This window comes from Cydia amplana, chromosome 3 (assembly GCF_948474715.1).
Source record: "Cydia amplana chromosome 3, ilCydAmpl1.1, whole genome shotgun sequence".
NCBI classification, from domain to species: domain Eukaryota; kingdom Metazoa; phylum Arthropoda; class Insecta; order Lepidoptera; family Tortricidae; genus Cydia; species Cydia amplana.
The window spans coordinates 5986392-6006874 of NC_086071.1; the positions used below are offsets into that span (position 1 = coordinate 5986392).

Consider the following 20483-nt stretch of genomic DNA (forward strand, 5'->3'; position numbering starts at 1 on the left):
GTGCACTAGCAGACATTTAATTGCTGGTGACTGTACGCGTACGCTCGTATAAAACGCTACTTTGTAACCGCCCTAAGATACCTTCATCCTATCCAATCCGTTGCTTTGCGGCCGTGCGGCCTCGAGGTATCGCCATCGCTTCCCCTCCCGCCCCGCGCCGATCATTTAAATAATTTAACGATAGCCAATTTTACAATTGTGACAAAAGCTCATTGTATTAATAGGAGATTCTTTGACGTTGTGATAACATTAATTACAGGCTGTATGGTGCATTATAAAAATATACTGTAGAATTAATGCGCGTGGGGTAAAATACGTTATAATTGTTTAAAAAATAGTAAAAATTAAATCCCCTGGTTTTTTATTTTATTAGATTGAGTAGAATAATTGGCGTAACAATATAGTGGAAAATCACCAAGTGTTTAATTAATGTTGTATTGTAATTATTTATTTCAAACATTTTTATTGCTCGTGACGTATGCACCACTAAAAAAGTGGTGCATATTTTACTTACAGTGTAAAATATTTAGTTATGCCTTTTGAACAAAAAATCGCTACTGTAGAATTTGATGTTTACATCTTTTTAAAAACTAAATTTTTAAATTTTTTTTTCCAAAAATCTCAATATATTTTTTAGAGATAACTTTACACATACATTCACAAAATAGTGTTCTATTATATTTCGTCACTTCATTTTTCAGATATAATTATATATTAACCATGTAGTTTCCCTATTTTACAGGTAGCATCGCACACATTTAAGAGTAACTGTTTTGATTAAAACTGTCAAAACAACTTCCGCCCACATCCGGTTACCGCTCACAGGCGTGCAGCGGCCGGCGCTCTTCATTCTTTATTTGTGCGTGGTAGCGTCCACACGTCGGTCTAGTTGCCGAAATATTCGGCACAAGACCACATTGCTTTTTTAATAACGATCTTCGTTTTGTACTATGGTGTTAGCTGTGAGATTACATTTTATTCGTTGTGCAATATAAAAAATATCTATTTGTTATTAAAATCAATGGGCAATTCTTCAACTTGAAGGACATACATAAATCCTGGGAGTTAGTCGAGAACTAACACGAAGGAATAAATCATCCTGGGGGTTGGTCGTGAACCAACACGAAGGAAAGTCTGTTCGTATTTCGAACACAAATTTCGCCTGGGGGTTGGTCGTGAACCAACACGAAGGAAAGTCTGTTCGTATTTCGAACACAAATTTCGCCTGGGGGTTGGTCGTGAACCAACACGAAGGAAAGTCTGTTCGTATTTCGAACACAAATTTCGCCTGGGGGTTGGTCGTGAATCGTGAACCAACACGAAGGAAAGTCTGTTCGTATTTCGAACACCGATTTCGCCTGGGGGTTGGTCGTGAACCAACACGAAGGCATAAGATCGCACAACGAAACAGAGGGTCTAGATATTCATATTGCCACATTTTTCTTAGTAGGTACCCAGGGTACCATGGTTGCAATAAAGAATTACGAATTATATTATGTGTAAAATGTTTTGTTATAGAGCCGAGGGAGGCTTTCTTTTTACTTGGGTTTAGATGGCCCAACATATAAAAATATACTTGAATTTCTAATATCCAATTATGTTTGACATAATAAATTTTACTCACACCTAACCCATAGAACGGTATTTAAAAAACCAGAGATCTAATGTGAATCAACAATAGAGACTATCTCACATATTCTATAATTAACAGAATAGTACATTGCTTTTATACTACCCACATAAATAATATTAATACAGGGGTAGTTATAACTTGTCTCTAAAAGTGGGAATTGCTAGGTGTACCTACATCACGTCACATTATTACTTTAAAGTTGTTTTTTTTCTGACATACAATTTGCAATTAAACAAATGAAATAAAATAAACGAAGTGGTGCCCTGACAGTGGTGCATACATTTTGGTGACGATGAAACTTTAACAACTTCGGTTTACTCTTATATTAAACTTCATAAAAAAGAGTCAACCAAATGAGTACTTACATAAATATATATTTATAATATCAAGATCGCTTATTAGGCGAAGTCAGTAAATAAGTATTACTTATTGTCTGATTGAGATATTGTTTTAGAGTGAAAGAAAATGATTTATTCATTTGATTCATCCAACTATAAGGAGTACACCTAATTCAATTGAATTAGAGGCACATGAGTTTATTCATCATAATTTATCTAATAAACCCACTTAAACAATTTGTGAGTACTGAATACAAAACATTTTTTACGCCTTTTTCATCATTGGTACATCAGTTCATGTCGAAGCTGACAAAGTGTCAAGCATCATTTGGAGTACCATCCATCTGAGAATAATAATAAAAGCGGTTTTCTGTACATTCTGGCGACTTGCACTTATGAAGATATTTCTTCACATATGTCACAGATATTTATTGTTTTAAATAATGGGTTAACTAGGTAAATACCTATTCATATATATATTCAATTTTATCAAAACATCAAAACGATTATCTTTTAAAGGATTACCCTCAGATTATGCCCTTAAAATTATAATAGAAACCGTAAAACATAAATAAATGAATGTATGGTATGGTTCAAGTTACATGTGTCGGTCGCGGTACCCCTTCAGCCATTGTCAATACCATGTTGACAATACGATGGTACCTACTATGCAATACGCTATTGCCAAGTTTAAAATGTATGTAGGTACCTACCTACATATCATAAATGTATTATCCGTAGTTGGTGGGATCCATACACCACTTATACTTCTTTTGCTATCTAACCATACCACTATATGTTATTAATACAGCATATGTCATGACATCAAGATGAAATCACTAAACATAATATTTGTTTTCTAAACTCACAATACAACCACAGTAGCAATAAAGCAAATACAATATTTTTAAAGCCAAGAATATTTTATTTTATAAAAAAAAAAAAATAAGAAAAAACATTACGTCTAACAGTAACAGTGACGTTCCCGACAGAGCGAATATTTGGATAAAAATAGAAAGCATAAGTTTGAGTTTTGTCGCTTAGAATTTCAGGTAAATTCTACGGATTGCTATCGTGGTTGATTGCTGTAAATAGGTGTCTAGTTCGCGCTGCGGGAATAGAAGCTGCAACACCGATATCTATGCAAAGATGGCCATTCATTCCTTGTTGTCAATAATATTATAACATGATAAACAGAGGTTCATCCCCTTTATCCTATATCTTTATTCAAATGTAAAGACTCGTCACATGGAGTTATGTACAAATGTACAGTAAGCTAATTACAAATGGTGTTTGTTGTACGCTGACTTTACCTACTCGGGTTTTAACTGGTTATTAGGTACTATGCACAATTGCACATTCAGTAGCTCGAATAGTATAAATTAGGTTTATAAAATTGAATCAGAAATATACTTATTCTGGTGCCATTAATCGACCTTGGCCCTTGGATCATCTTTTATATGTAGGTATGTAATATGAGTGCAATAATAACCATTCGAGTTTGAGCAAATTATTTAGAAGATTACTACGAAAGTTGAGTAGCAGTAGTCTTATAAATGATTTTTGTTTAATATACTTTTGGTAATGCTACACATGTTATAGCGCATGATTGAACAGAAAGCATAATTATGCACTTTCATATAGGTATTTGTTATAGTTCGCGAACATGATGGATATTGAAATTTTGTTAAAATCAAAATATATATCTTCTTGGATAGATCCAGAGGACCTAACGATATTAGACACGTTATATACGCAAAAAAAAAAAAAAAAACAGACTTAATAGTTGAAGTTGAGTCTTGAAACGCGCTAGGCCGCGCGAGTCTTTAGGATGTCCGTTGTGTCACAATTTGTTCAGCAGGAGCTGCTATAAGACATCACACGGTCGACGCGGGGAACGATATCACAGCCACAGCGTATCCCGCCCTGTATGGGATGAGGTAACGCTGGGTTGTATCGTTAGCCTAAATTACGTTATGACTCTTAGACGAGCCTGTATTTTCATATCAAGTAGTACCGCTCGGAGCCTCTAATTCCACATCGCGGACGAGGACCGCTAGTGAACTTTAAAACCTTTTTTCACAAAAGGACATTTTAAGAGTTTATAACACTTTTTCAAATAAAATAAAATTAAATGTAAAGTTGACCACAAATTGTATAAGTAGAATTCTTATCAATTACCTACCTATGTTTTATCAACTAATTGAAACGGGATTATTAGGATTTGTTCTAACATCGTAATGTGGTAAAAAAAAAAAAAAAAACCTAGCTATACCTAATATGGACCTTTGTTGAACCTGCGTCACTAAACTTCCTTTGTGCTTTTTAACAACGCTTTATGACTCAATTTGCACAGTAAACTTGTGTATAATGTACACATATTATGTCCTGAGCTTGGTGTGCAATACACAGCGTTCGATATTATAGTAATAGATAAATATTTAGATAATAACTTGGGTACTTGATTGCCTAAAAAGTTAAGAACACAACCCGTTAACACAGTTGTTTGCTAAAGCATTGATTTAATTTTGGTTTAGTTTAGTTTCTCATGCTTCTGGATTCCTTCAGGATAGCAGTAAATAAATCAGAAAAAGTAGTATCATGGGTTTTCATAAAAAAGGATCATCAGATCGTATTATTTCAACTTAAAGTTAAACGACTACTAAAATAAGTACGGTTTTAAATCATATAACTTACTTGGTGGCACATGTGGTATAGTATTTGGGACACTATGTTAAAAACATAACATCCAAAATAGATACAACAATATAAAAAAAAAAAAAGTCATTGTTCTACACGTACGGCGATTAATTTACAAACGAATGTTTTGAAATATAATAGGTATAAATTATCTCATACCAATGACACTATTTATGAGTAGCAACCTAATATATTGCGTACACTTGGGCCAAATAAGAATTGGCGTTCCGGTTTAGCACCACGGTTAACAAATAAATTCCACCTGAATGACTCGTTATAATAAATAATAATATAAATAATAAATAAATAAATAACCTCTGTTATTAATAAAATAAACCTAGGACCTGTTTCACTATACTTTTAATAATATATTTCTAATGCCAGTGCGTTAATACGTACAGTAAATACTGTAAAACTACTACTACTACTGTGTACTGTGTACTGTGTGTACTGTGTTTAAATAAAAATACTGCGTTCAGTGGAATATAAACTGAGGAAAAAACAAATTCATTCGGGACGCCCCGGCGCCCAGGAGTCAGGAGGAATCTCCTAACTTAAAAAAAAAAAAAAAAAAAAAAAAGAAAAAGACAACCAACACTTTTATCTTTTTTCAACCAAAACTTATATCTCTAAACATCTACATGGTTAATATATAATTATATCTGAAAAATGAAGTGACGAAATATAATTGATGATCAAACGAACTTCTTGAAGTGAAGTTCGATCGAAATTATATGAGTCACTTCATTTGAAGATATAATATAAGGTCCCTCCCGCCCTAGAACCCTGATATAAGTTTTGGTTTCTGCCTTCTCTAAAAATAATGAAGAGCGCCGGCCGCTGCACGCCTGTGAGCGGTAACCGGATGTGGGCGGAAGTTGTTTTGACAGTTTTAATCAAAACAGTTACTCTTAAATGTGTGCGATGCTACCTGTACAATAGGGAAACTACATGGTTAATATATAATTATATCTTCAAATGAAGTGACTCATATAATTTCGATCGAACTTCACTTCAAGAAGTTCGTTTGATCATCAATTATATTCCAAACACAAATATACTGTAGGATATAATGTGATGCTCTCGAACAATTTAAAGTTTAGTAACCGGCCTATCTTAAATCTGTCTTGTATTCATGTTATTTAGGTCGAGATTTCAAGCATACACGTCGAGCGTCATACGAACTTGCGGAAGTTATGTCGGGATATAGCATATTGTTGCAGCGATTGCGATCTAAACCACGAATAGCAGAGTGATCTAACTGTTTCGTTATTGTAATTAAAATTCTTTATCAATCCCGGCTTACGCGGCGCAGGTAATTAGAAAAGTCTCCGCCGCTTGAGATCCAACAGTACAAAAGCTATTGTCATTTTTATCAAGATTTCGGATGCTTTTGTAACTGACGTACCTACCTACCTATTTGCTTGTTGCCACGAAGCTTAGTGAACACGACGTGAAATCTCAATGTACGTACAGTATAATAACATAAATAACTAAATACAGAAAACAAGAAAATTAACTAGCAAAAATATAGATCCCTCAATTCCTCATGGAACCGATCATCAGGACTGGACCTTGACGTAAAAGTTCCTTAAAAATCTTATTTGCTTAACAAACTGAACTAAGAAGACAAATCGCCTAGTTCTACTACATCAAATGGCACTTTTTTGAATGCAAATGTTATGCTTGGTTTGTTCATGACTCAGAGCATATAATACTAGAGAGCGGACAAGCCGCCGGCGGCCGTGTCGCAGTTGTTAGCTCATTGAGCATACAGTGCCGCCAGTTCGCCGTCCGTTGTTACCGAGTATGCACGCGCGCTGTTCACCGAAAAACTTCTGTTTTTTACCAAAATGCCGAGTTGTGCAATAATTACTTGTAAACATCGCAGTGATTTGATTAATTTCCAGACCAATGGGATCACTTTTCACAGGTTTCACTACTTATTTCAAATAAAACCACGAATTCAACGTAATATTCCGACTTGTATCCATGTAAGCTTACACTTGCTTGTCATTTAATATGTTTCATTATACATTGCTGCTGTACAAGTAACATGATTGCAAAGTACAGTGTTTACGCCGCAATGAACTGGGTACAAAACGATTCACTCAATGAGAAATTTTCTCATAGTGCAGCAGCGATGTGCTCCGCTTGGATAGTGCTGTGCGGCACCTATAACACGTATCGATAAAACCAGCCCAGGGTTAGTTGACGCTAAAAATAATTTAAAAATTTCAATATTACTTTTACAAGGTTACTGTCTTTAATATAATATATTATTATAATATTATTTAGTATAAATTTTGTGTAATTGGTTACCTAATGGTATGTATGTATGTATGTATGTATATACTTTATTGCACATGGAAATAAAAACGAGAAACATAGTTACAGAGTAAATTAAATACAACAAAGGCGAACTTATCCCTGTATGGGGTCTCTTCCAGTTAACCTTTGAGGAAACGAATAAACAAAAGTAACGATGAATGACAAACAAAAACAATAGTGTACAATCACTAAAATTAATGAAATGCAAGTTTTGAATACACATTGCTACAAATAATATATATAAACATAAATAGAAATACTTAAATAAATAAAATAAAGCGTATAAGTATATATAAATATAACCTAAATAAAATAAATAAATACTCAATATATATCATAAATAAATAGATATGAGCTCGAACCAGAAAAGTAAAGGAAACTAAAGAAGTACTAATCGAGGAAAACCGAATTACTTATGTATCGGAAAGCCACAATTTTTTAAGCCTCTCCTTGAGTGATGCCACAGATTGCTACAGTGTCTGCCTACTGTGCACGAGGTCTCGGGTTCATTTTACTGGGCAGTAATTGACTATAAATATTAAACGTAATATACGTGCATTTAAGAAACACAGATAAGAAAATTATTGTTTTTTATTGCTCTATAACAAATTAATAATCAAAAATTCGATGTTATTATTGCAATCAAATTTCGAATGGCATTTTTCTGAACACATCATATGACATTTTTTAATATGTGTGTAGATAAAGTAATATATGCAACTGTACATTATTAAGCAATTTAAGCATAATAATTTACAGTTACGTAAAGTTTATGTAACTGTACATTCCTTATTTTTTGATAAACTACTAATATCTACTTAAATCAAATGTCTTGTTTTAACAAGGAAATTTATTCCATAAATAGGCAATTAAGAACAATGATTCCGAATATTTATATTTGAATAGTGTTCATGAAGTTATCGACACACAGTCTTTTCCGACAGTCGATCAAATATCGATATCACGGTGTCCCGGCTCAGTTCCCGTAATTATCGTTGTGTGCGTGCGTTATGACACGACTCGCTGGTCGTTCGCATGTACACAGACATTGAAATGATGCGCGTGTATTGTGCAATAGGAGCGTCCATCTACAAGTGTGCGTACTTTAGGTGAGTGCGTGCGATGTCTTTATAATTACTGGTGCTTTGTGTGTGTTCGAGAACTTGCGACAGGCGTATTCAATACAAATCGCCGGGCATGCCCGATCTCCTTCCTTCCTATATCTGTGGTTCATGAAAATACAAAAATCGCTATAAGTATGCATGCCTATAAGATTTGAGGAGTTTCTTCAATTCCTCATGGATGCCACTATCAGAACTGAATTTGACAAAAATGGAACCAATTTCGAGCTACATATATCTATGTAAATTATTGTATGTACGTACATACGTACTCACAAAAAAGCGCAGGGCGGTCTGAAAGTTCCGTAGTAGGGTAACACACGTTTTTATTATTGTTTTGTCCGTAAAATTAAGTCATGCTAATTTTTTCTTTCTTATATCATGTTTATGTCAACAGTTGAAATTTTAAATGGCATCAGGCACAAACGCCTTCACACGTGAGCTTCAACAACTCAAATATACTTCAAAATTGCTGTCTTCGAAGACGTCGAAGAAGTTAAAGATTACATTAGATTAGTTAGGGCCACTTGCACCATCTCACTGATCCGGGGTTAAGCGGTTAAACCATTAACCCAGTGTCAAACTGTACTGGTGACCATGGTAACTCCAGGTTTAACAGGTTAACGCTGGGTTAGAGGAATGGTGCAAGTGGCGCTTAGAGATTAGATTTTAAATCAATAAAATATACCCGTCGAATTAACTAAGCCAAAATACTTTGCAATCACCCCAAACCACCTAAGCGGTGTGGTCTGCCAATCTCTGGAAGAATTTAATTTAATATTTTAGTAGGTACACACATACGTATATACATACTAAGTAAATAAATACAAGGACATCGTTAGGTAAATCCTTGCTATTTCACTAAACCCGTTAAAAACTGCCACGCTAAAATAAACTTGGCAAGCTATGTTCACAGTAGGCGTCTGTATTGCAAATCACTTTGAATTTGCTGCAACTTTTCTATATGTCGTTCAAATATATATACGTGGACGAAATTAAAACCAACATAACATTAATTAATTTAATAAGGCCGCTAATTCGCTGCCTAATAGCGCACCTTGTATGGTTACCTCACATAGCTAGAGTAGTCGCGGACCGATTAAAGGCATATTAGGCATACCGAGCTGTGAACTGGTGCTATTACGGAGGAACGTGGGATTCTTATTTTTAAGCACGCAATTAAATAAACTAAGTATTAAAACTGGCTTATCCTTTGTGATGTTTTGCTTCGTTTTAAATATCAACAAAAGTGCAGTGCCCCGTGATTTTAGATTTTAACGATAATGATGAGAGGATATGTGACGTCCCACGGGTGAAGGTACCTTATGGCCGTTGGCGCTTACGCTATTATTAACGCCGCTCCGCCGCCGCGCGCTATTATTAATGCGGCGCTATGCGACGTAAGCGCCAAGTGCCATAAGGTACCTTTTGCCGTGGAACGTCACATATATTTATTCTCTCTCGCCATTTATAATTTCTTCACCATTGTTTAATTTTTTCAATACTGAAGTGACTGAGTATAAAATGTAGGTACTTACTCAAGCATTAAACTTAGGCTTTATGTACCTATATTCAGAGATATTAAGCTAACAAAATTTTACTATTCTTTTTAAACGCGAGATCTTACTCAGTTCGGGGCGAACTACCAACTAATTGAAATATTGATGATTGCAAACAACTTTGGGCGTTTTTTTTTAAGTTGTCCCCTACACTTTTTTTTTTTCAAATTTGGGATTTTTTATGTTATTTCTACTCAGAATCACGAGCTCTTTCTATCCTAATAGGAGAAAAAAGTGTCCCAAAATTTCCATACATTTTTCGATCTTTCCATTCCGCGACCGCCATACAAAGTCTATGAAAAATGGTGACGGAATGGAAATAAAAACCTTAGGACACTTTTTTCTCCTATTAGGATAGAAAGAGCTCGTGATTCTGAGTAGAAATAACATAAAAAATCCCAAATTTGAAAAAAAAGTGTAGGGGACAACTTAAAAAAAAACGCCCCTTTACGTCATTACAGTCAATGTCAATATGCCATTTGTCAATAGCATAGTATAGTGACGTTCTATATTTGTAAAGCAATACCTAATTCAATAAAAGATAATTGTGAATAACCACCGCGTTATTATGATTACAACATAATAAATAGCACAATTGGTATTACATAATAAGGGGTCAACATATTTAGTTGGCAATTACTCATACGGTAACTAACTGTAACGGCTGTAACGTTGCAAAAATGAATAACGCAACTAAGTGCCTAACTTTTATAACATTAAACTAAATAAATGTTTAATCTACCATAAGTATAACCACCCGACAACATGGTCTGTATGTTGCCAGTCCGCAATCTTATAAACCTATACTTCAAAACAAGGAGAAGGTTATCAATTCGTATGTTACGGTTCACTCGGATGAATGTTCAATTGAATGAATGTTTCATTTTCCTTTCATTTCACGTTCACACGACTGCTTGAATGATTATTATTTTTTTTATTTTCGTTTACTATTGCGTCGAATGAAGTTGTGCGAAAGCGTCGTCGGTGGTGTGTGCTATCTTGGATCGCAAGAAGAAATTTATTTGGAGCCTTGAAAACATTTCAGAGAGAACTAATAGCCGATGAAGATCCGTAATCGTATTGCAATCATTTGCGGATGACTAAATATAATTTTCAAGAACTTCTACTATAAGTAGGTCCGTTAATAGCGAAAGAAAATACTTTAATGAGAGACAGTACACCTAGCCGAATAAAACTCCAAATTGTAGTCTTTGTCTAGCTAGATTGTGGTATACCCACAGAATTCGAGATAAATATGCATAATCCGAATAAACGTTCATTTCTGTGTTCACACTGTTCATTTTTTGTTCATTCGGAGTGCGAGTGAAAGATGCCGAATGAAAATATCCAACATTGTTGGATTGTTTCACTAATGAATTCATTTTTCACTTTTGGTTCATTTTGTGTTCAGACGTATCACTTTGAGTGAAAGATGAATAATGAAACTAGAAAATGAACAAAAAATGAACCGTCTGATCCCACCTTTAGAACTCCGTCATTTCTGAACCGCTTTGAAAAAATATTTATTGTTTAAAAGCATGTACTTCCAGATTGCTTAAATTTTTAGGGTTCCGTACCTCAAAAGGAAAAAACGGAACCCTAATAGGATCACTCGTGTGTCTGTCTGTCCGTCCGTCTGTCACAGCTTATTTTCTCCGAAACTACTGGACCAATTAAGTTGAAATTTGGCACACATATGTAAGTTTGTGACCTTAAGTGCTGGTGGCCTAGCGGTAAGAGCGTGCGACTTGCAATCCGGAGGTCGCGGGTTCGAACCCCGGCTCGTACCAATGAGTTTTTCGGAACTTATGTACGAAATATCATTTGATATTTACCAGTCGCTTTTCGGTGAAGGAAAACATCGTGAGGAAACCGGACTAATCCCAATACGGGCCTAGTTTACCCTCTGGGTTGGAAGGTCAGATGGCAGTCGCTTTCGTAAAACTACGCCCACGCCAATTACTGGGATTAGTTGCCAAGCGGACCCCAGGCTCCCATGAGCCGTGGCAAAATGCCGGGACAACGCGAGGAAGATGATGATGTAAGTTTGTGACCTAAAGACGGACGTACGTAACGAAAATAAATGAATTTTAAATATGGAGGCCATTTTTGAGGGGTAAATGAGAAAATTTAAAAATAATGTTTTTCAAACTATATTATCGTGTTATATATCAAATGAAAGAGCTCAATGTAAGAATCTCAAATATATATTTTTTTATGATTTTAGGATAAATAGTTTAGCAGTTATCCAAGAAAATAGACAAAAAATGACCATTCCCCCCCTTATCTCCGAAACTACTGGGTCTAAAATTTTGAAAAAAATACACAAAATAGTTCTATACCTATAGATGACAGGAAAACCTATTGGAAATGTGCAGTCAAGCATGAGTCGGACTTAATGTACGGAACCCTTGGAACGCGAGTCCGACTCGCACTTGGCCGGTTTTTGTCAAGAGTGGGACTCCTCAAATCATAGAGACAAGGTACAAATACCGATTTTTATATTTGCATCAACAAATCAAGAAATGGCATTCAGATTGTAGCTAATAGACCAGAACGGAACTCTTCAACGACACGTATTCCACGTTTGTCGATTTGTCTTTTTCGTTAAGTTTGTTATGCAAGTAAGGTTTTTAAGGAACATTTTGTCAAAGTTCAGATCAGATGTTGGGTTCCATGGGGAATTGAGGGAACTCCTCAAATCTTGATAACTTCAGATCCAGACCTTGAAACTTTTCACTGACATGACTGTTTGGTCAGGTAAGAACGAGTCCTGCAGAATGCAAAAAAAAACAAAATGGAATACATATTAAAACCTTAAAAATTATCGACTTCAAAAATGATAACACTGATTTAAACTTTCACGATTTTTACACATTATTAAATTGTACAACGGGACTTAATCGCGTATCTAAATTTTTTTAAGATTTACCTCCGACGTTTTGAGGACGGCGTTGTCCCCGTGGTCTCGGAGAAGAACGCCGTCCTCGAAACGTCGGAGGTAAATCTTAAAAAATTTAGATACGCGATTAAGTCCCGTTGTACAATTCAAAAATGATAAATAAAATTAAGTATAATAGACGTTTTATATGTGCTAGCAACTGATATGTTCGATGTCAATGCAAAGATAAATAAATAATACCGGAAAATAATATCCCCAAACAACTAATGGGCAAATTTATTCATTTCTTATCGAACCGCAGGTTGGCATTTGGTTCGATACTTAGTATGTTGACGTTTTAATATTTGGCTTGGTGCCAGTCAACCTGAAATATATCCGTTGCTAGCGCATATAAGAGGGATAATTACTATCCTCCTTCTTCTTCCTCGCGTTATCCCGGCATTTTTGCCACGGCTCATAAGAGCCTGGGGTCCGCTTGAAAATTATAATTTAATACAATTTAAGCCGATGAATAATGTATAGATGTTAAGATATAATTTAGATTAAGTATTATTTAAGTAACAATATTGCTATGCTCTTAAGGGTGCATGTTGTAACCTAAGATATAAATAAGACCTACAGCCCTAGTAGCACGGTCGCATTTTTATCGTTTATCACCATGACTATCACGTTCTAACAAGTATGTAAGTGCGAAAATGACGGGCATAGTGATAGTCGATAAAAATGGAACCGTGCTGAGCCCGCTGTCAACATCAACACATGTATGCAATAAATGATATGAATAATAGAGGTAATCCCAAGAATTGGCGTACTCACTAGTTTTTACATAAGCGACTGCCATCTGACCTTTCATTTCAATCCAGAGGGTAAACTAGGCCTTATCGGGATTAGTCCGGTTTCCGGGATTAGTCGGGAGTATTATTAGATTATTACTGTTATATGCTTTAAAAAAGCGGCCAAGTGCGAGTCGGACTCGCCCATGAAGGGTTCCGTATTTAGGCGATTTATGACGTATAAAAAAAAACTACTTACTAGATCTCGTTCAAACCAATTTTCGGTGGAAGTTTACATGGTAATGTACATCATATATTTTTTTTAGTTTTATCATTCTCTTATTTTAGAAGTTACAGGGGGGGGGACACACATTTTACCACTTTGGAAGTGTCTCTCGCGCAAACTATTCAGTTTAGAAAAAAATGATATTAGAAACCTCAATATCATTTTTGAAAACCTATCCATAGATACCCCACACGTATGGGTTTGATGAAAAAAAAAATTTTGAGTTTCAGTTCTAAGTATGGGGAACCCCAAAAATTTATTGTTTTTTTTCTATTTTTGTGTGAAAATCTTAATGCGGTTCACAGAATACATCTACTTACCAAGTTTCAACAGTATAGTTCTTATAGTTTCGGAGAAAAGTGGCTGTGATATACGGACGGACAGACAGACGGACAGACGGACAGACGGACAGACAGACAGACATGACGAATCTATAAGGGTTCCGTTTTTTGCCATTTGGCTACGGAACCCTAAAAAGAGATAAGAGACATTTATTCGTAACAGCCACAAACATGTACAGACAACAAAAACAGATAAACGGAACATTAAGTGCGCATCACGAAATGTTCCGACTCAGCATTTTGAGTCGACGAGAAGACGGTTTTCTTTTTTTAAAGTTTTTCCGTGCTATTTTCTTTATTAAGTTGAGCAATTAAAAGCACCTATAGGTACCTACTATTTATTGATCTGTAAATGGGTCTCTAAAGTCTCTAAACCGGCTGCAGTGTGTACAGTCAGCAGCAATAGTTGCTAAGCTGGCGAGGTGTTCAAAATTATCTTGACGCGACTTTATTGTTAAGAGAATAAGAGTAAGGTAGTTTCAAGTCAAGGTAATTTTGAACACCTCGCCCACTTAACAACTATTGCTGCTGACTGTACATAGTTTGATGCAATTTACAATAAAAACAGTAGGTAGGTATACAATTTGGCAAGGTGTCAACCTGGCAACAGTTTTTAGTTTGGAAAACTTTATGAGTGCAAAATCGAATGCCTACAACATAAATTCAATTCAAATGCAGTGCTGAATTGCCAATAGGTACTGTTGATTAAATTTCGGTGTATTGATATTTATTTTTTGAACCCAACTGTTAGCTTTTGTACAAACTGTAAGTAAGTGTCAAACAAACAACCAAACAATTTTTACTGACATTACTCCAAACACCTCCGAACTCAATCAATTTTGAACTGTTTTTGAAAGGGTATAGCCGGGTAAGCATGGCCAAACTGCCCTTAGCGAAAAAAACAATTTCCTTTTACTGGATTATTAACCTATGTATATGTAGTGCTTTTACCAAATATTAAGCCTCAAATGCTTCAGATTTTTAAAAAAAATGCAAAAAAAGAAAAATCATTTTTATTTTATTACAGCCAAAGTACTAATCCGATTTCTTTGTAATTTGGGTATGTTGTATATACAATTAAGGTCGCTTTCTGAAAAAAATAATATTGAATTATCTCTTAAAATAATAGTAAAAAATTTAGATGAAAATTTTCAGAAAAATAAAAAAAATACATGCGAGATAGCGACAGTTATCAAATTTACATATTTCATGTAGAATTTAATGTTGTTTAACATATATTTTTTTCAAAAATTAAAATCGGGATTAACAGTGTTAAAAACTCGAATTTGTAACATCCCATAATACCTTCTCTTCATACAAAATAACTTGTACGTTATACTAGAAAGTTATATTCCCAACGCAATTTGAATTTAGAACGCGACTTATTTCGCTGAGCGCGGACCTTAAACTCCGTGGCTGTATGCGGCTAGGGCGAACGGCATTCAGAGATTTAAAAAGCGGCCAAGTGCGAGTCGGACTCGCCCATGAAGGGTTCCGTATTTAGGCGATTTATGACGTATAAAAAAAAACTACTTACTATATCTCGTTCAAACCAATTTTCGGTGGAAGTTTACATGGTAATGTACATCATATATTTTTTTTAGTTTTATCATTCTCTTATTTTAGAAGTTACAGGGGGGGGGGACACACATTTTACCACTTTGGAAGTGTCTCTCGCGCAAACTATTCAGTTTAGAAAAAAATGATATTAGAAACCTCAATATCATTTTTGAAGACCTATCCATAGATACCCCACACAAAACCCATACGGTTTGATGAAAAAAAAATTTTTGAGTTTCCGTTCGAAGTATGGGGAACCCCAAAAATTTATTGTTTTTTTTTTATTTTTGTGTGAAAATCTTAATGCGGTTCACAGAATACATCTACTTACCAAGTTTCAACAGTATAGTTCTTATAGTTTCGGAGAAAAGTGGCTGTGACATACGGACGGAGAGACAGACGGACAGACAGACAGACATGACGAATCTATAAGGGTTCCGTTTTTTGTCATTTGGCTACGGAACCCTAAAAAAAGCGCGGGAACAGGAAAATAGGCACGAATTTTATACAGAGCGTTAACGATTGAAAAATGTCTGTTCCTTTGATGAATAAAATACGTCACATTCTAAATTCAAATTCGTAAAGACTGCGTTCACAATATACTTCATTCGTTTATGACTACTTAGCTTTGCTTGTATGAAGAGAGAGTATTATGGGATGTTACAAATTCGAGTTTTTCACACTGTTAATCCCGATTTTAATTTTTGAAAAAAATATATGTTAAACATTATTAAATTCTACATAAAATATGTAAATTTAGTAACTGTCGCTATCTCGCACGTATTTTTTTTATTTTTCTGAAAAATTTCATCTTAATTTTTTACTATTATTTTAAGAGATAATTCAATATTATTTTTTTCAGAAAGCGACCTTAATTGTATATACAACATACCCAAATTACAAAGAAATCGGATTAGTACTTTGGCTGTAATAAAATAAAAATGATTTTTCTTTTTTTGCATTTTTTTTTTAATCTGAAGCATTTCAGGCTTAATATTTGGTGAAAGCACTACATATACATAGGTTAATAATCCAGTAAAAGGAAATTGTTTTTTTCGCTAAGGGCAGTTTGGCCATGCTTACCCGGCTATACCCTTTATAAATGAAATCTGTTTTTCATGACCATCACCCATTATATAACCTTTCTATTCTACAAAGGTAACGTGTTCGTGTCGATGCCTACTTCATCTCAAGTAGGTACGTAATTATTATAATTAATTGTTTAGTTACGTAAATTACTGTGCTAGCAAAATTTCGTAAGTTACTAAGACTTTTATAGGCTGTCTAATCTGTCTAAATATAAATATATTTTTAAGGTAAAAAATAAATAATTTATTAAGGTAAGCAATATAAAGCAGTAAATATATAGTTCGTGATCAGCAACGTAGTCTTCGTCAAGTGGAGACAAAAGCAAATCAGCTACAGGCTTCGTCATCTATTTCCAAATGATGTAATGCGCAACAGGCTTTGTCAAACTATATTAAACTAGCCTATGCTGGTGCCACCCCGCACCATAGCCGGCCCAAACGTCCCCATGACACTGGCAGCGTTGCCCCGTTCAATTACCAAGGATATCTGTTAGACCAGGGTCGATCCGGAGCGAGGATCACAAACTCTTTAGTCGCCGCACCCCAAGGTCCTGCAGTCTCCAAATGGTATAAGATCATACATTGGTTCCAAGGCAGAGTAATAGTGGCACAAGGCAGAGCTGTATACAGCTGCACCAGCAGCACTGATGGTGTGGCTCAGATGGGACGGAGCAAAGGTGCTAACACACGTTACGTCCCATAAAAGGCAGCGATCCTTCTGCCAAGGAACCAATGTAAGACCATCTGGCCTTTTGCCATCAGAACGGCACAGTCCCGGAGGCTCCAGGAGACAGGGAACATTGGTTGAGACCAAAGCCCTGCGAACTACCTCAAATACAAGTGACAACTAAGACCATGGTGACCGTCCTCGTTAACCATGGCTCCACATATACATCTATATGGTTTTTAAGGTTCCTTGGCCAAAATGGCAAAAACGGAACCCTTATAGTTTTGTCTGTCCGCCTCTCCGTCCATCTATCTGTGGTTTGTCATAGCCATTTTACCCTTTACTCGGAATGCTCGGAAGCTATATTATAAGATACCTATTTATTATCGAAATCTGGAACGTAGGTTTAGGGGGGCACTCCATACATGGATGTACAATTGTACATATTTAACTAAAATAAAAAAGCTTTTAACTAAAATCTATCTAGTTTTTATCTATTCTCTTTGGTATCTACAAAAAGCCCCCTTTATCGTTTGCATATTGTGAGATTGTGACGGACGGGCAACTACGGTACGGTACGGACAACCCTACACTGAGCACGGCTCAACCAAGGCTCGACATACTCTTGGTCGGTTTTAATTCAATGGTTATTTTGTCATCATCAAGTCGTTTACCTATATGGTAGTCGGCCTAGGCGTCTCCTCATTTACATGTTAAGTATGCGACCAGCCGAGGCAACAACCTACGCTTTAACCATCTCCGCAACGAATTTCACTCATTATAATATTTTACCGAGAATGCTGTACCCCTAATGTAAATTTCATTCGATAACGCGACGGACGTACGCGTTTGCGTTAAGTCTCATTTTGTATAGGATTTTGAACAGCGCGCCAAGCGGGACGTTTTGGTAACTCAAAATCCCAAAATGTACACTAGGGTGACTAAGATTCACATACGGTACGTCGAGGATTCCTAGTCTATGACGTCGAGTAACATTTTTTACACCAAAATCCGTAATTTTACCGACTTTCAAATAACTTTATTCTTAGTAGACGGAATAATGCTATTTATAGGTCCAATTAAATATGATTTGTAATAAAAATACGCTTATCTAAACGAAACATTTATTATTTTTAGCTTTATATGAAAATCGCAATTACGCCATTATCAAGGTTCCAATTAGCTGAAGGTTAAACTAGCACAATAACGATGAAAGTCTTAATTATTTAGGTACCTATTTTAATAAGGTATCGTAAAAGTACTTATAATAAAACTCTGCCCTTTAACATAACTTACCGCGCCCACCGCGTTTACACTTCAGTACAGTAAAAGCGAAATAACTTAAAAGTAGTTACGATACACTTTTTGAAGAAAGTGAAGAAATCCTTAATCCGAATCTTATAATCCTATAAGTATTTTATGGTATTTTAAATTTACCAATTTGGTATGCATATGGAAGTTGAAGCCATTAGTCGTAAGCCATTTCGGTAATGGGTTTTCTATTCTACTACGCATGTTAGTACGCTCACGTAGAATGGGATATGGGAGAAGAAATGTCTTCTGATAACAAATTGTGCCACTAGTGTTCCCCGGATGACGGGACAGATTAAAAACACAGAAAAGTTTACCGCCCTTAACCTTATATTCGTATTACTTAGGTAGTTTTTTAAGGATATTTAGAGTACCTAATGAAAATGAATGTAACGATACTGACACCTACAGTACCCAACTGAAATCCAATATGTCTCTACTTATAAATAAATCAACTATTCTATGACCGCGTTTTGAATACATACACTAATCCTACTAATTAAAAGTGCGAAAGTTTGTAATTTTGGACGTTTGTTCCTCCTTCACGCAAAAACGGCTAAACGGATTTCGATAACTCACTTACAATGTACAACCTGGAAACGGACAGATGGTGTACTCTATCTCGTATAAGAGCGATCTCGTATCCCAATATAAGAGGGTGCAATGGGTAACGTTAGTATCAAATACATCTAGAAGATGAGGGTACATGCAATTATCTCACCCGTGTCTGAGACTTAGAATAGGTCTACTGTACAATTGAGGCGCTCAGTATGACGTCAAATGGTCAATTGATAAGTGGTAGACCGATAGGTACGTATGCTAATTTAACTGCCCATGGCTCCTCAAGTACTACCCTCTGAAAAAACTTACCAAACTGTCAACATCATTGTTCTCAGGGTTCGTGGCTTCGCCGGGATCCTGCCCCGCGAACATCTTCCGGTGGACCTTCTTGAACTCGTCCATCAGGGCATCGTGCTGCTTCTTCTTGTCGTCGGTCGGGATCGGTAAGCTCGCCTTCTTTATGAGACTCAAAGGTAGGCTGTTCTCTGGATTCGAATTCTTCTTGTTCTAGGTGAAAGAAAAACTAATTAGGTAGGTGTTTAAAATAACATCGGAATTCAGTGTGAATAACGGTTTGATTGTTTATACCTTTGATATGTAATTTTTTTTGTAGGTAGGTACTATAAATATGCGGATACTCGTCAAAGTAAGTAACTTCAAATTGCGGTTTCTCCCGAGCACAATGTGTTATGAAGTTATGATAACCTTAAAGTCAGACGTAGAATGAATTGGGTAATTTCAACATTCTCACCAATTTTCGTTTCTGTATCTCTTCGGCGATAGCACTCGATAGCGTCCCGCAACTAGAAATGCTTGTAGTGTCAGAGCTTAGGTCTTTCTTCATTGGAGGCGGGTAGTTGCAGTGTGGCTTTCCACACGCTGGAGCGCTCGTGTGATGCACCTCGACCACTATGGTTTTTTTGTCATTGTCCCTATTCGACTGATTAGCAGAAAATGTACTTTTCCTAGAAGATTGATTGTCGTAACTACATTGTATCGTGGCACCGTCTTCAGTTAAATTAATTATAGTTCTATTTGATGGGCTGCTAATTATTTCTTTCTTATTAATATTATTTTTCCTAATATTACTTTTATTTTCGTAGGTGTGGGGGTTATTTGGTATACTAGGGCAATCGTAATCAGGTTCTATATCTGATGGTGCGTCGAAGTTGTGAATGTCCATATTCTTCCAGTCGAAATCTAAACTATCCCATGTCCGACGCTTCAGTCGATTCATATTCAGTCTGTAACAAAGATACGTTTTATAATTGTTAGGTATCTTTTAAGTTTAAAATATTTACTTTATGGCAAC

The 20483-nt window shown here is 35.7% G+C and overlaps 1 protein-coding gene across 3 annotated transcripts in view; it reads right to left on the reverse strand.

Moving 5' to 3' along the window:
• LOC134662427 (uncharacterized) overlaps positions 1-20483 on the reverse strand; it is a 69686-nt gene that overhangs the window by 10979 nt on the left and 38224 nt on the right. For all 3 annotated transcript variants that reach the window (XR_010098070.1, XM_063518647.1, XM_063518646.1), the window contains exons 8-9: positions 19923-20415; positions 19481-19678 (exon numbers count right to left, since the gene is read on the reverse strand). Coding sequence is in view for 2 of the 3 variants with exons in the window: in XM_063518647.1 (XP_063374717.1) it covers positions 19481-19678; positions 19923-20415 (691 nt within the window). In the remaining variant the exon portion in view is untranslated. The remainder of the gene's footprint in view (positions 1-19480; positions 19679-19922; positions 20416-20483) is intronic.